Raw genomic sequence first — 14,788 nt, forward strand, 5'->3', positions numbered from 1 at the left:
ACACGGCCTTAAGCTGTGGCAGGGGAGCTTTCGGTTGGACATTTGGAAAGGAAAGGAAGATTAGATACTGGAATGGGCGGCCTGGGGAGGTGGTGGAGACACCATCCCTGGAAATGTTTAAGGAAAGACTGGACGTGGCACTCAAGTCTCGCTGATGCAGTGTTCCGTCACACGTCAGACTCGATGACCTCCGAGCTCTTTTCCAGCCTAACTGACGCTACGATTCTGTGATTCCTTTCTTTTTCACTAGGCTTGAAAGCATGCAAAGAACCAAACACTAAAGCACCCCGACCGAAGGCAGTTCTGCCACAGCGCGCGTCGGGCAGCGGACACGCCCCGGCTCCTCAGAGTGAGGGCAGGGCGCGAACATGGCGGGCGGGGCGCGGCTTCACGCACGTCACGCCCGTCTCCGCGGGCCTTCCGGGCTGCCGTAGGAGCCGCTCCCCATCCTCTCCCTCAGGGACAGCCGCCGTCGCCTCCCTCCCTCCCTCTCTCCCTCCCGGGAAGCAGCTCAGGGAGCAGCTGCGTCGGCCCCCGAGCTTCCCCCGGCGGCGGCTGTGCCGAGCCCGCAGGGCGCAGGTGGGTGCCCGGGGCCGGGGCCGTGCTGGCACGGCCGCGCTGACAGCGGGGAGCTGGGGGTGCCGGAGCTGCCCTGGCACGGGAGGCGCTGGATGTGCTCCTGGGGAGGGATGAGGATGCCCCGGCACCCCGGGCCCGCAGGGATGGGGCTGTCGTCCCTGTGTGTTTGCTCATGACGCTGCTTCAGTGCTTCCCCTCCTTCAGGCACGGAGAAATGTGACAGAGCTGTGCTTTCCTCCTTTTTAGGGAAAATTGATGTGTCCTCCTTTATTATCCAGTCGTTCTGACAATCCCCTGTTCTTTCCACCAAGAATTTGCCTTTTGAACTTGGTTGCTGCATGTTATGTCATGCATCTTATTTCTCCACTTGTTTTATTTCACGTATAAGGCAAACTGGGCTTAGAGGACGAAATTTTATTTGCAAAAGCTCAGTTTTGCATTCAGAGTGCTTCTTGGGAAACACCCCCGGTTGTTTACTCAAAGGAGTTTTGAGAAAGTCCCTTTAAATTCATTCCGAAAGTGAAATTGTGTCAGGAGTGCTTGTGGCATTTCGTGGCTGATGGAAGAGTGAGTCACAGATGTTTTTGCTATGGATTCTCATGCAATTTAGTGATGGTGTGATGGAGTTTATTTTAAGTGTTAGAAATGTTACATATAAAATCATAGGTTTTGTGTTTGCGAAAGCAAAATTTTGTTTTTTATATAAAGGGTTTGTAAGAATGAGTTTGACCAGAGACTGCAAGGGTGTTTTCTGTTTTGATAGCTTAATTAAAAATCACAAACTTACTAAGATATAATATTGTTAAACAGATGAATGACCAGTTTATAAATATCACCTGTATTTACAGTTCTTAATCTTAAGCATAGACTGCAATTTTAAATTTTATCTGTGTGACCCAAAATCATGAGCAACTTTTTTTGTTAATGTTAAGTAGAATTATGGGTATAAAATGGGTCTTCAGTATAACTTAAAAGTGGGAAAATGATGGTTACAAGCTGTTCATGAGAATTCCCTGGCGTGTTTTGGGAAAGCTGCTTTAATAACTAACAGTGCAATGTTTTGAAAATTGAGTGGTTTTGTCACTTTTGCTTTGTAAATGCCATTGTTTGCCTTGGCTCTAAAATAATAGCAGTTGCATCCCAGCAGGAAAAAGAATGTGTGGTTGTCTCTGCTAGTATTGACAGACACTGTGCAAATTACAGCAATCCAACTGGAAAGATTGTTAAACCATCCACTTGCCCAGTTCATCCCTCTGACTCCTGTTTAGGGGAGACTGTTGTCAGTGCAGCTTCCAGGGAATTCTTTGTAGCTCAGCTAAAGCTGGGCTTGAGGTAAGGCTGACCAGTCAACTTACCACATATTGGATATTTGCCTACATTTTTTTCGCCTCAAATAGTGTTTTTCCGAGCCAGGAGCAGTTTTTGAAACAGAGAACTCTTCCCTTTTCTCCTGAGAGCTGTGTGCCAATAAACAAGAATGAAAGATGGAAACCACTCTGAAAGAAAAGTGAAGCTGATTAATCAAATTTCATGCCAACCTTAGTGCATGTATGCCAACATTTTAAATGCTTTTCTGTATAAATTAAAGGACATTTTCCATATGATTCCCAGTGTCCAAGAGCCATAAGTCTCCCATGCTTTATCATGCACCTAGTTATTTTTTTCTTCCATTGAGATCTCTGCATGCACCTTTCCTTGCCCTCTGTGTGCCTTCCCTGCTTCTTGGGGTGTTTGGTTTTTGTTTCTTTTCCCAGGGACATGCTGATTGACTCAGAGTTTCCTGCTTTCTCTGGGCTAAATCAGAACTGGTGGATTGAGCAGCTCCATCCAGAGCAGGGCAGAACAACTCAATTGTCAATTTTGATGTATTGACACTTTCTGCAATCACAGTTCACATGAGGGGATAGGAAGAGGTTTAATTTGTCTCAAAATGGCAGGGCCCTTCTAAGTTATCGCTACTCCAATCCAAGTTTCACCCTCTTTTCAATAATTTTTTCACCATTTTTTCTCATAGTTTGGCCTCAGTTTCCTCTCCTCACCAAAATGCATGAAATACATTTAATACTCATCTTTTATTGCAGAATTCCAAAATGTCGTTTAGACTTCTTGAAAACCAAAATATCTTACTACAGGAAAGCTATATTAAAGGATTGTTTATTTTTCTTTCTTTTCCCTTCCAACTGTCCTTTTTTTTTTTTTTAAAGAATGGCACAAAAGAAGTATTTGATAGCAAAACTGACAAGCTGCTTAAGAGAGGACAAAATTCAGCTATGGAAACCACCATATACAGATGAAAAAAAAGAAGCTGGTAAAGAGATGAAGGTAAATATTTTCTCTGAGTTGATGTCATACATCTTCCATGTCATACTGCTGGTGCACTTACCCAGTTTTTCTTCTCGTTTTCTCAGGAGCTTGTACAAAAATATTCATCCAAGCTGAATATCAATGAGAATGATACAGAGAATATGCTTGAAGAAATACGGTGTAAAGCAATTGAGCGTGGGACAGGAAATGAGAATTTTAAAGTGACTGGGATTGCAAGACTTGATATATATCTGCCTCGTAGAAAAGTGAGTAACACTGCAAAAAAATCTGCATAAGTATCTTTACTTTGAGCTTTTGAGTTCTAGATCTGTGTCTATGCAGATATTTTTGCTTCAGCTTTTTCAGGTGTTTTGAATGAGTGATCTGTGTCAGGTATATAAAACATGGGGAGAGGGGGAATTACATATTTTAGTTTCCCAGGTATACGGGAATATCGTGGCAAAGGAATATGATATTGAGGAGATGAGTAGTTTTTCCCTTTAGGATTTCATGACAAATAATATTTTAATTAAGAAAAATAAGTTCGATTTAAGTGTCTGTTTCAATTTGATTCCTTCTGATGTAACTGCTTGTATTAGCAGTAAAGAACAGGTGTATTTTTTCAGCTGAAGAATACCTCAAGTGCAGTCAGCCTATTAATGTTGCTTGAACTTGGAAATGAAAAGCAGGGTTTTCTGTTGTGATGGCACTCACCTGTTCCCTTCATAGATTCATAGAATTGCAGAGTCACAGAATCATTAAGGTTGGAAAAGACCTCCAAGATCATCATTCCAACCTTTACCTACCACCACTTTGTCAACTAAACCATAGCACTCAGTGCTTCTTCCAGTTGTTTCTTGAACACTTCCAGGGATGGAGACTCCACCACCTCCCTGGGCAGCCCATTCCAAAGCTCAGCCTTCTAGAGCAGTCTCCTAAAAGCTTCTCCAACAGAGAACTGAATTAAGTTTTGCCCTTTTAAAGTCAGGTTTCAACTTCTAATTTCAGGCATAAAGTACTCCTGTAGTGAAAAATAATTACCTGGGCTAAAGGTTAGAGAGTTTTAAGTGATTGCCATGCAGATAAAACAACCAAATAGTTTCATAATTCTACTTTATAATGCTGCTGGGCAAAGAGGGGAATGAATTAATTTAAAATTTCAGTTTATCTAATCTGGGACCAGAGACACTAACAGGAATTAATCATAACCTAGCCAGTCACAGGTGAGTAGCATAATTGCAAAGCACAGTTAAGATTGGAGGTGCATAATTAAATTAATTTAAATTGTTTGGCTCTGAATTTAGATTTATTTAATTCTGAATAGTCTGCTGTTATAGTGCTTATTTTTAGCACTATATAGCAGGTACAGGACTGGAAATTACTATTATGTATGTCCAGCCATAAGCCTCTAAACATAATTGTTGTTTGAAAAAGAAATGTTACTGTAATTAAGAAAATGTCCGAAGTATCTTGATACCATGCTTTTCCTTCCCTCTTTCTTTTCCCCTAATTACTACAGAGCAGGAAAATCCCACTGGAAACCAGTCTGTTCATCACAGGCAAGGAGCTCAGATCCCAGTAAGTGCAATCACCCTTCATGCTTCTCTCATGAGATACCACCCTGTCATACAGCATTTAAAAAAAACAATTTAAAACAAACACACTTTTTGTTTGATTTAGGCTTTTTTTTAGCATGTATTCTCTGAACAGGATATCCAGTGTCCTTGTAGGGCAGTTCTTCATGGGAACAGCTGTGGTTTAACAGATGGAAAACAGGAAAAAGATAGTGCTGTGTAAATCCCCAGCAAGTACCTGAGAAGGCACCAGTGATCAGTGTTCCAAATCTGTAACCAGGCAGATCTTCTGAACAGTGAACATTACCTTCTCTTTCTTTTGTGTTTTTAAGCCTAAAATAATCAGATTCTTTTCTGTCTGTTTTGCTTTTTCCCTTTTTGTATCCCAGATTTTCCCTATATGGTACACAAAGCTCTCTGATGATGTTATTTTAATTCTAGCAGCCTTTTGTAGCAGAAATTTCAAGCCTTTTATAAACACCAATTGCTATTGTAACAACAATATTGTGTAGCCTTACAAATTTATGCTCATGGATGAAATTATTTATTTCACAGGATAGCACAGGAATATGCATTACAAGAAAATGCTGTCAAAATAATCATAAATAAGAAGCAGCTTGATCTGGGTATGTATCTCTAGTTAAGGATACCTTTATGCTGATTTTCTAGTTTTCTAATTCTCAGAAGAAAAATGGCCTTGTAACTATATTAATTTCAGAAATTTCCAAAAAATAGCAGTTATATTTGTCAGGTTCTGCTTTACAGGAAATGTAATAAATTATGATGATCAAAATTCTTAAATAGAATTAGATCAGTTAAAGGAATACTGTAATAAATGTTGAAAATCCCCTTTTCTAGTGTTGAAACACTGAAAATGCACATTTAAAAGAAACTAAATTTCTTCCAAAATTTTATTGTGTAATAGCACTTGCAAAGACTTTTTGTATTGCTTTGCCCATGTTCAACCTGTCAGACATGTGGGAAGTGAGGATACAGCTTTTGCTTTGCTGATGGCCCTGGAATATATCAGAATTAGAACCATAGAACTGATAAAAGGAACTTGGATTCAGTTCCCAGTTCCTCTGTCCTGTCCTCTTGTGTATGATCCTGGACATGTTCTTATTCCAGTTTTTGCCTGAAGATCAATTAACTGAAACAGAAATAATGGTATTTTTGGTATGTCTTGAAAATAACAAGGAAAGAAACATATCAGTCGCTTCAAAAGCACTTTAAAGATGCAAGTCTGATTCTAAATTTTGCTGACTATGTTGGTAATTTTCATGGTTTTTGACTGAGTTCTCAAGTCCTGAAATTTCAGTACTTCCAGTACTTGAATTGTATCATTCACACTCTGTTTTGCAGGTAAAACTCTTGAAGACCAGGGTGTCACACACAACGCAAAAGTTATGGTGCTCCAACTGGAACAGAGTGATGAGGAAACCAAAAGAAAAGTTCAGGAAGAAGAACTTCAGTGCAAGAAAGAAAAAGAAATAAATGACAAGATGCAAAGAACTAAGAAGGGTTTGGAAATTCTAGCAGAGAGAGGTAAGTAGGCTGGTTGGGTTCAGGGGGAGGTGGATGTTCATTAATTTTTGTGCATCAAAAATTATATTCTCAGAGGCCTTTCAATGTGGAAGAGTGCCTATACCATGGCTGAATTTCAGTTCATACTTTTGTAGGTTTCTACCTACTTGAAAACTGGATTTTAAGTTGGCTAAAACTTTATTTTCTACCCTTTTTACATAACTAGAATGCTACAAAAAAACTTTGGCACTTTGAGAAGGATATAATACGAATCAATTATTTAATTGGCAGTTAGGGGTCTGAAGACTTGTGAGAAGCTTTAGACTTATTGTAGACATAAGCACAGTGGCATGATGTGTTATAGGTCATGAAACACTTTTTGTAGTTCAGCTATGGCTGTGTGTAACCATGGTTTCATTGTGCAGAGCAACTCATTTGTCACTGTCGTCTGCAACATGGCTGTTGTGTTCTTATTCCCTTGGATGTTAATTCCTGGCAACTGTGGATTAAGTTTAAGGGATTTACTTCACTTAACAGTAATAATTTTTCAAAATGAGGTTGTGTTTGTGAACTGCAGTGCTTGATGGTGAGTTTAAATCACTTCTCTATTCCATTGTTTCACAAATCCACAAGCAAGGAACTGTGGAGCTGAGCAGGTAATGAATTCCTGCCAAAAGCAGAAACACCTGAACAAAGCTTCAAAGCTGGTGACAGCCAGTTTCTTACCATAATACCAGATTTTGAACACGACAGAGGTGTTTGCATTTTTTGGACTTAAGGAGTGATTTAGACCCCAGATTTTGAATCCTGAATGGGGTCTCTATGGTTTTTGCCACTGTCAGTTACAGCCAATCCCAGAATACAGATCAGAGTCTGTAATGGGCTCCCAGGCTGGAGGTTCTGTGAGAAGTGTAGTAAGGGTTTAACAACCCTTTTGTTTCACCTGAGAGAAACCTCAGGGCAGAAGCTTTTAATCTCAACAAACTCTTCCTTAACTGTCTTTTGCTTACAAGAAAATCATCTTTTCATTGTAAATAGAATGGAAATTAAAACAAAATTGATAGTTTGGTTATAAGCATTAAAGATGTGGGAAGAAAAATACTGAGCTGTATTTTTTTTCAGCATTATCAACTGTGCTCAGCTATATTTTTTAAATATCGTATGCTTTAGTTGATATATCATTTCAAATGCTATGTTGTGTAAAATATAGGTGTTTTGTCTTCTGCAAAAAAAAAAACTTCTTTATAATTCATGTAACTTTTAATACTGTATCTAAATTTATGCATGCACAAGGCCTTTTCCATAGTGACCTTTCTAGAATTTCCTCATGTTTACCTGGCCAGAGCCACTGTTGGTTGCTATGTCCAGAAAAACACACATGCAGCCTTTATATGTAATTCTGATTTTGTTGTTGTTGTTGTTTGCTGTTTTGTTTAACAACATACTTACTAACATAATCTTATGGCAGCAGAGTTGCTCTGTTGAAGGTGGTGTTTAAATTTTAAACTTTTTTATATCTTTCAGAGGAGTACTTGGATCCAGACTCTGTTCCTTACCTAGATATAGCTAATCAAACTGGAAGGTCAATTCCGATTCCTCCTCAAGCTAAAAAAGTAGGTGAAAGCATCATACAGTGCTGTTAAGATGGCTCTTTAAAGCTTGGTCTGTGAAATATTTAAAATAGGGGTTTGTAATACAGTCAGACTTTCTGAGGATGTAACCCTGGGTCCACTATATGTTTGTTTAATTCAAATAATTTAGAAATAAAATTTAAGGTGAACTCTATAGTAAACTCTGTGTTTCAGTCACCTGGAGACAACCTCTGAATGCTGATCTCATTACAGGTCTAGTCTTGCACTGACCTCTGTATCATCCATATCTTACTTTTGCAGTTTAAGATGGGCTTTAATTTTGTTGTATCCTAGTGCCTATTATAAATTTTAGGTGTCCTAGAAAGGCATGAAAGTAACTTGTTTCTTAGGCCTTATTTCCATTTGGAACTTGATGAGTCTCTCTAAATTGGACTCTGTTAATATATTTTTAGATCTTTTTCAGTGTATTTTCAAACTTAAATTTGTTCATCATTCAAGAGTGTTCCACATTCTCAACTGAAAATAGCTTTGGTTGAGTGCAAGTATTGAGTTACAGAAGTAGTGACACACCTGATGTTGGCCACTGAAGGAGAAGACTAGCAATAGGTGCTGCCTTTCAAGATTACTGGATTTCCTGAAGATAAACAAATTTTTTACAAATACTTGGAATTACACCCCAGAAAAAAAATTGTGAAGAATTGAGCCAGTGTGTGCCAACTGCTGTTCCAGCCTCTCCTGAGGCCTGCTGTGATTTCTGCATCACCTGGAGTCTCTGGGTGATGGGGATGACACTGTCCACTCTAACAGTGCATGCTGTTCTAATGAAGTGCTGAACATAATAATTCACCTGAAGAGTTAAAGCATCCGGTGTTCAAGTGAATGACATTTCATCAGTATTGATCAAAAATAAGAGGAAGTATTGCAAGTTGTTTCTACCAGAATTATTATTACATTTCCATTTGTTGTGTTGCAGGAGTGTCTTCTTGACACATTCAAAATTTAATTTTCAGTTATAATGTTTCTCAGGAGGTGAATTTCTAGGTTTTGCAAGATAACTGTGATAGCAAAGTGAAACAAATTTGATGTTGTTAGGAGGTGTAGTTGAGCTTTGTACCACTGAGCTCTAATGCTGAGCTTTGTACTACTCACCATTAAAAATCTCTCTGGGGTTGCATTCTTAAAGTAAGCGTGGTGCAGCATTTCATGTGCGAGTAACATCCATTGCTTTTAACTAGGCAATATCTGACATTATCAGATGGGAGAAAAGTGTGAAGCAGTGTGAAATGGCACTAGTCTTACAGAACTAATACAGTGGTATTTTTCTAGGAAGAACAAGGACTCCGATGGATTACCTGGATATTTCCTTTTAGCTCTTTGAGCTGGGGAGGTGCAGTCAAAAGTCTCAATCTGTTTTTCTAGGCGCTTGTGCTTGCTATGGGTTACCATGAGAAGGGCAGAGCATTAATGAAGAAGAAAGAATATGAAATAGCACTGCCATATTTGTTGGATGCTGATAAACACTTCTGGTAAGAACATTTTGAGTCCTGGCGTCTCTCTTTACTGTCAGCCCATAAAGGAACAGCACAAACTCTACCTGTGCTTATAAATCAGGGCCAGTTTTGCTTGGGGTTGCTTCACACCCCGTCTTGCAGATGGGAAACAGCAGATAAAGCTCTGACTTGCAGTGACAGGTGGCTTCATGTACAACAGCTGAAACAGATACTGCCACTGGGCAAGTTAATCTTTCATAACAACATAAACAGAAACTGTCAATATTCATGTACCGGGTTATAAATTGCAGGAGAGACAGTCATGGATATTCATTTGCAGTTACTCCTGTGAAGTAATAATTTCTTGTAAAAGGTGGAACAGATAGCTGAGATCAGTAACCATACCAGGGCTTCTGCAAGTAAATTAGTTTCCTATCAGCTGTCAGAGCCATAAATTGCTCCTTTGAGATCCCGAAAGTCATACTGTCCCTGTCTGTTTCTCATCTGTGTGGGTGTGCAAGGGGACTGGCACAGTACTCAGCGTGTTCATGTGCACCGAGGCAGTTTCTCAGTCCTGCCAAAGATTACACAGGGTTTAATTCCATTATGCTTTTAGAGATGCCATCTTAAACAGTAGCCACAGCTCATTTTGTTACTGTAATGCTTTAAGATGTAGGGTTGGTATCTGTCCCGCGTGTCAGTGTACAGGATGGGTGATCAGGACTTGATTCCCGTTCCCCTGGCATCAGTTTGTTGCCTCAGATATGAAGTGTGTGCTTTCTACAACATGAGTGTGCACACTTCTAAGATGTTGTCTTATGAGTGTTAAAAAGTGTGTGTGTGAGGAAGAAATAAACAACCCTCTCCCAGAAAAGAAAAAAAAAATTGTTTTATTTTCCAGTGAGTGTAGCATGGAGCTGCTGAACACGGTTGATAATTACGCAGTGCTGCAGCTGGATATAGTGTGGTGCTACTTCCGTCTGGAGCAGCTGGACTGCCTGGATGATGCAGAGAAAAAGCTATCCACAGCACAGAAATGCTTCCAGAGGTGCTATGGGGAGAACCACGAAAGGCTTATTGACATAAAAGTATGCTGGGTTTGATTTAATTAGGGTGGGATTTTTTTCTACATGTATTCAGTTACTGTTCACGTATTGTGAGACTGGCTTTTAGAAGTTTAGTTTTCCTGTGTATCATTAGCCTGTCATCTGGTTCTGTAATTGTCAGCACATGGAGAACACTGGGCCTGGCAAAAAGGTCATGGTAAGCGTGTGTTTATATGCACAGACATCATCAGGGGTTTAGGTGTGATGCTTTATCTGCACACTGACTGTCACAAAGCCCTGACTGTGTCTTCTCTGAATGTGTAGAGTGTTCTGTTGATAATGAACTGGTATTCTACCACATTCTTCTATCTACATGGTCCACCCTCCTTCTTTAAACAATTCCTTAGGGAAGCTACGGTCGTGAAAAGGTTTTATTTCTACGGCTTTACCTCCTTCAAGGGATTGGGCACTACCACAGTGGCAGAGAAAAGGAGGCTGCAGAGTACATTCAGAAGGTAAGGCAGCTTTAGCTAAAACTCTGGAGTCCTTCACTCCAGCCCCTCAGTTTGGGTTCCATCTTGCATCTGTTCTTCGCTTACTCAGAGAAGCAGGGAGGCATTTTTTGTTTGTATGTTAACAGTATAAGTGGTGACATTTTGCTCTTTCCATATCCAGGCGTCTTCTTTATATGGAGAGCTGTCCATAGATCCTGATAAAGTGGATCGCCTTTCTCTCCTGGGATTCTCGGAACAGGAAGCTCGCCTTGCCCTGCGAGCATGCCACGGGAATGTGGAGCATGCTGCCAATCTGATCACCAACAGGAGAGAGGTAGGGCCAGCGAAAGCATTAAATCACAGATCATCTGAGTTGGGGTGTCATGAGATGTGTGTGTGTGGCCAGAGCAGCGTGGTGCTAAATTAAGGAGTTGGATTATCTCGCTTTGGCACTGTTGGTGTAGCTGACAGTTTGATGTGTTGGCACAAGTTTGAAACCAAAACTTAATGCATTAACAAGGGTAGCTCTGTCTCAAAACAGATGGAATGAGAGCACCAAAGACCTGTGGTTGTACCACAGAGGCACATGGGGAAGGCTTTGCACCAGTGTTTGCTACTCAGCAGTGCTCCGTATGGGAATAAACCACCAGGACCAAGCTGTCACTCCCAGGCTTGGCTGCCCCCTATTGTGGCTTTGTACTTGGAAGATCCAGGAGGGAAAAAGGATTTTTTTGTGCTAGAGTGAGTGAAGACAGTGCTGTCCAGATCTGATGTTTCGTATGCTGAGGAGGCAGTTCTAGACGTAAAACAGTGAAGTGTGGACTGAAAAGCCAACTGGCTGAGGGAAGGCTGAACAGAACTCCTTGGCTCCCTGCCTGGTTCTGACTGTCTGTCCTTGGCAAGTCTTGTCTGTGGGCCCATCTGCCAAACGGGTTTGTCACTTACCACACAGGGCCGGGAATAGCTGTGATGGCACCAGATCCGATCTGCAGAGCGGAAGTGTGGCGACAGGGCTGGCTCATGGAAATGCAGCTTTATTTAGGAACGAGTGTCTGGCAGCACAGTCTGTATTTACCAAAAAAAAAAAAAAAAAAGCCTTTTCCTCAAGAGATTCAAAGTTAAAGCAAAAAAATCCAAGAAACCCTACATGCACAGGCTGTGTGTTAAAGCATTCCCATGCACAGTGAGCTTTGCAGTATCTGTGCTCTTGCAGGAAAAGGCACAGATCAGGAGGGAGGAAAGAGCTAAAAGGCGGCAGCGACTGGAAGACATCAATACCCTGAAAAGTATGGGCTACTCACAGAGAGCTGCTCAGGTAGCTCTTCAAAATACACAGGGAAACCTGGACCAAGCCTTTAAGGTAAATGATTTTTCAGTAGTAGTAGTGTTGTACAAAAGGAATTTGGTTGGGTTTTTTTTTTATTGTTTAGCAGATTCTTATTTTCTGTAGTCTGTTTTTTAGTTCATAGCTACCTTTTCTGAACTTTTAATGACTGCACTTGCACTTCCTGACCCAGTAAATCAGATACCACTTAAGTTGGCTGAGGTTTGCTTTTATCAACCATTGGGCTGCATACACCACTGAGTTGAAGACAGTTGTAGCTCTGTTGCTCTATTCTAATCTCTCTGTTTTATTGCAGTTTATTCTTGACAATCCCGAGTTACTGTTGGAAGATGATGGTGATGATTCTGTGGCCATGGACCAGTTTCAGGTTTCCCAAGAAAGTATTGAGCAAGTACGCTAGACCACTTGCTTTCTTGTGAGCTGCTTGTCTTGTCTCTGAATTACACTTGCAAAGAGAGCAGATTTTCCTTAAGCAAAGCTTCACAAATATTCTTTGACCCATGTCACTCAGGCTGTCACACTCCAGGGTCTGGCATCCACTCCTAATGGTGAAATCACTCGAGCTAACGTGTAATTTGTGTGTACTTCCTGCCCATTGCACCAGCCTGCCATGCATGGATGTGGAGGGGAAGTATGTCTATAATAATGCTTTATCCCCAAAAAAGACAGCAAATGAGAAATTTATTCAAGTCTCTAAACTCTGCAGTGCACAGGGGAAAGAATTGGAATGTGTATTTCTCATGGCAGGCTGTCTGACAAGCTCGTCAGTAATTAGTGTGCCTGTGTAATTGCCTGTGTAACAGGCAAGAAAACTGTATTGCCTAGGAAAAGTAAACAGCACATGTACCCCCCTGATACACTGGAGTGCTATGAAGTTTCATTTTGAAAACAGAAAAAGAATTGGTCTGGTACTAGACAAGAGGCTCTTGATCATGCTCAACATCCCCATGCCTTTAATAGGTCACTGCCCTGTTGTTAACTGTTCCAGTAAACCAGAGTCAGTGTCCTGGAATTCCTGGCATGCAGCACTTTTCTCTGTGTGAGAGAATGACTGTCAGATGCAGAAGCAGATTCCTGTCAGACCCTGGTGTCAGATGAGCTTGGATTTCCCCAGATTTTCTTTATTATTCCTTTTCCTCCTCCTGCAGCTGATGTACATGGGTTTCAGCCGTGAGTCAGCAGAGCAAGCTTTAAAGGTCTTTAAAGGGAACATCCACGTGGCTTCCCAAACCCTTGCTCATTATGGGGGAGTTCTTCCCCCTTCACTGCTGCTGTCCTCAGAAGGGTCCAGTCCATCAGAGGAATCCACTTCTTCCAAAGACCTGCTCACAGAGTCTGCAGGTGAGAATGTTGCATCCAGCAGGGGGGAAAGGAAGGCAAGGCTGTTCTTCTGGCTTTTGTAGGAAATAGTTAAGTAATTTCTGCTGAAGCAGTGGCACAGGGGCTCCAGTAATGCCCCAGGCTGCTTTTACTGGGAACACAGTTACAGGAAAGCAGCTGTTGTCCCAGGTGAGCTGCAACCCCTGCAGTGACGCCACGCAGGGACCAGAGGGGACAGCATCAGCTGCAGGCAGGTGCAGCTAAGAAGAAAAGGTGACATTCAGGGTGTCCTGGGCAGGGCTGAGGAGTTTATTCCAGATCTGTGCTCTGCAGGTGGCTGACCTGCCTCCATACTCCTTCCTCGTGTCCCTTGCAGGATAGAACCATAATTGATACTTTCCATTTAATGAAGAAGGTTGCACATATTTTTTTCTCTCATTATTTGTCAGAGCTGTAGTGATCCCTGTTGTATAATTAAAGGCTTTCCTACACCATGTTTAAATAACAAGGAAAAATGTCCATCCTGCCCTATCCTTTGCAGAATAGTTGTAAGGGGTGGTTGTGCAAGAAGTGGCTGGCAGAGGAGCCATGCTGGTGAAACAGGGAGAGCACCAACTTCTTTCAGAGGTGAATTCACTGCTGCTGCTTTTTATTGGAAGGTTCCTCTAGTTCACCAACAGATGAAGACATGGAGACTGATGCAGTCAATGAAATCCTAGAGGATATTCCTGAGCATGAAGAGGATTATCTGGATTTAACACTCGAGGAAGAAGAACAGATAATTCACGAATACTTATCCTATATACAAGTACCGCAGCACTAAATCCCATTAAATCTACTTCAGTTATATGTATTTACCTTGTCAAATTGAGTTTGGATCATGAATGCACCTTCAGCTTATCTCTTACTAAGGGCCTTGAATTCAGTTAAACTATAGTTGGAATACTTAATTCCTGCTTATTTGTAACTCTGCTAAAGCCTACATTTGTGATACATTGTAATTTATTGTCATAGAAAATAGAAACATTTATTTTCAGAAGAAAATTTAATAGAACTAAACTATATTTTTATTGTGAAATAAGTTAACTCGCTTAGTAAAGAAGCATTTCTATACCGTTTTAAAATACCAGCTTTAAAAGAAAAACATGGGTTTGTAAATGAGAAACCTTAGCTCATGAGGCTGTAGAGGTATATCAGCTTTCCAACTTTTCTTCTGAAAGATTTCTAAGAGCCATTAATGTATCTGTTGTGCGTGGGTTTATACCGTGTTCTGCTTGTCCCTTGCTGCAGGTGTTACACAGGCAATAAAGGTAACTGTGCTGCTTCTGCCTTCGGTGAGAGACCTCTGTGCTTTGTTAAAAAAGTGGGAACTACCTGGCAGGGCCCTGTCCTGGGGCTGGGGGAGTGATGTACTGGAATTTCCTTTTATAACTAAATAACCACTTTCCCCAGGCAGCTCCGTTTAACCTCCACAGGTGTGTGGCGTAAGGTTGATGGATTTCCAGGGGATTATGGGATTT

At 41.0% G+C, this 14,788-nt stretch overlaps 1 protein-coding gene across 1 annotated transcript; it reads left to right on the forward strand.

Moving 5' to 3' along the window:
* The first annotated feature begins 360 nt into the window (after positions 1 to 360).
* On the forward strand, positions 361 to 14,582 carry NUB1 (negative regulator of ubiquitin like proteins 1). Its single transcript, XM_082290085.1, has 15 exons — positions 361 to 579; positions 2,784 to 2,901; positions 2,988 to 3,149; positions 4,403 to 4,461; positions 5,013 to 5,083; positions 5,820 to 6,002; positions 7,506 to 7,594; positions 8,993 to 9,099; positions 9,965 to 10,151; positions 10,517 to 10,624; positions 10,785 to 10,937; positions 11,817 to 11,963; positions 12,244 to 12,339; positions 13,097 to 13,289; positions 13,928 to 14,582. Exons 2-15 carry the CDS (start codon positions 2,785 to 2,787, stop codon positions 14,089 to 14,091), a joined length of 1,836 nt encoding a protein of 611 aa, XP_082146211.1. The 5' UTR covers positions 361 to 579; position 2,784; the 3' UTR covers positions 14,092 to 14,582.
* Positions 14,583 to 14,788: the final 206 nt, after the last annotated feature.

This window comes from Coloeus monedula (assembly GCF_965178545.1).
Source record: "Coloeus monedula genome assembly, chromosome: 1".
Taxonomy (NCBI): Eukaryota; Metazoa; Chordata; class Aves; order Passeriformes; family Corvidae; genus Coloeus; species Coloeus monedula.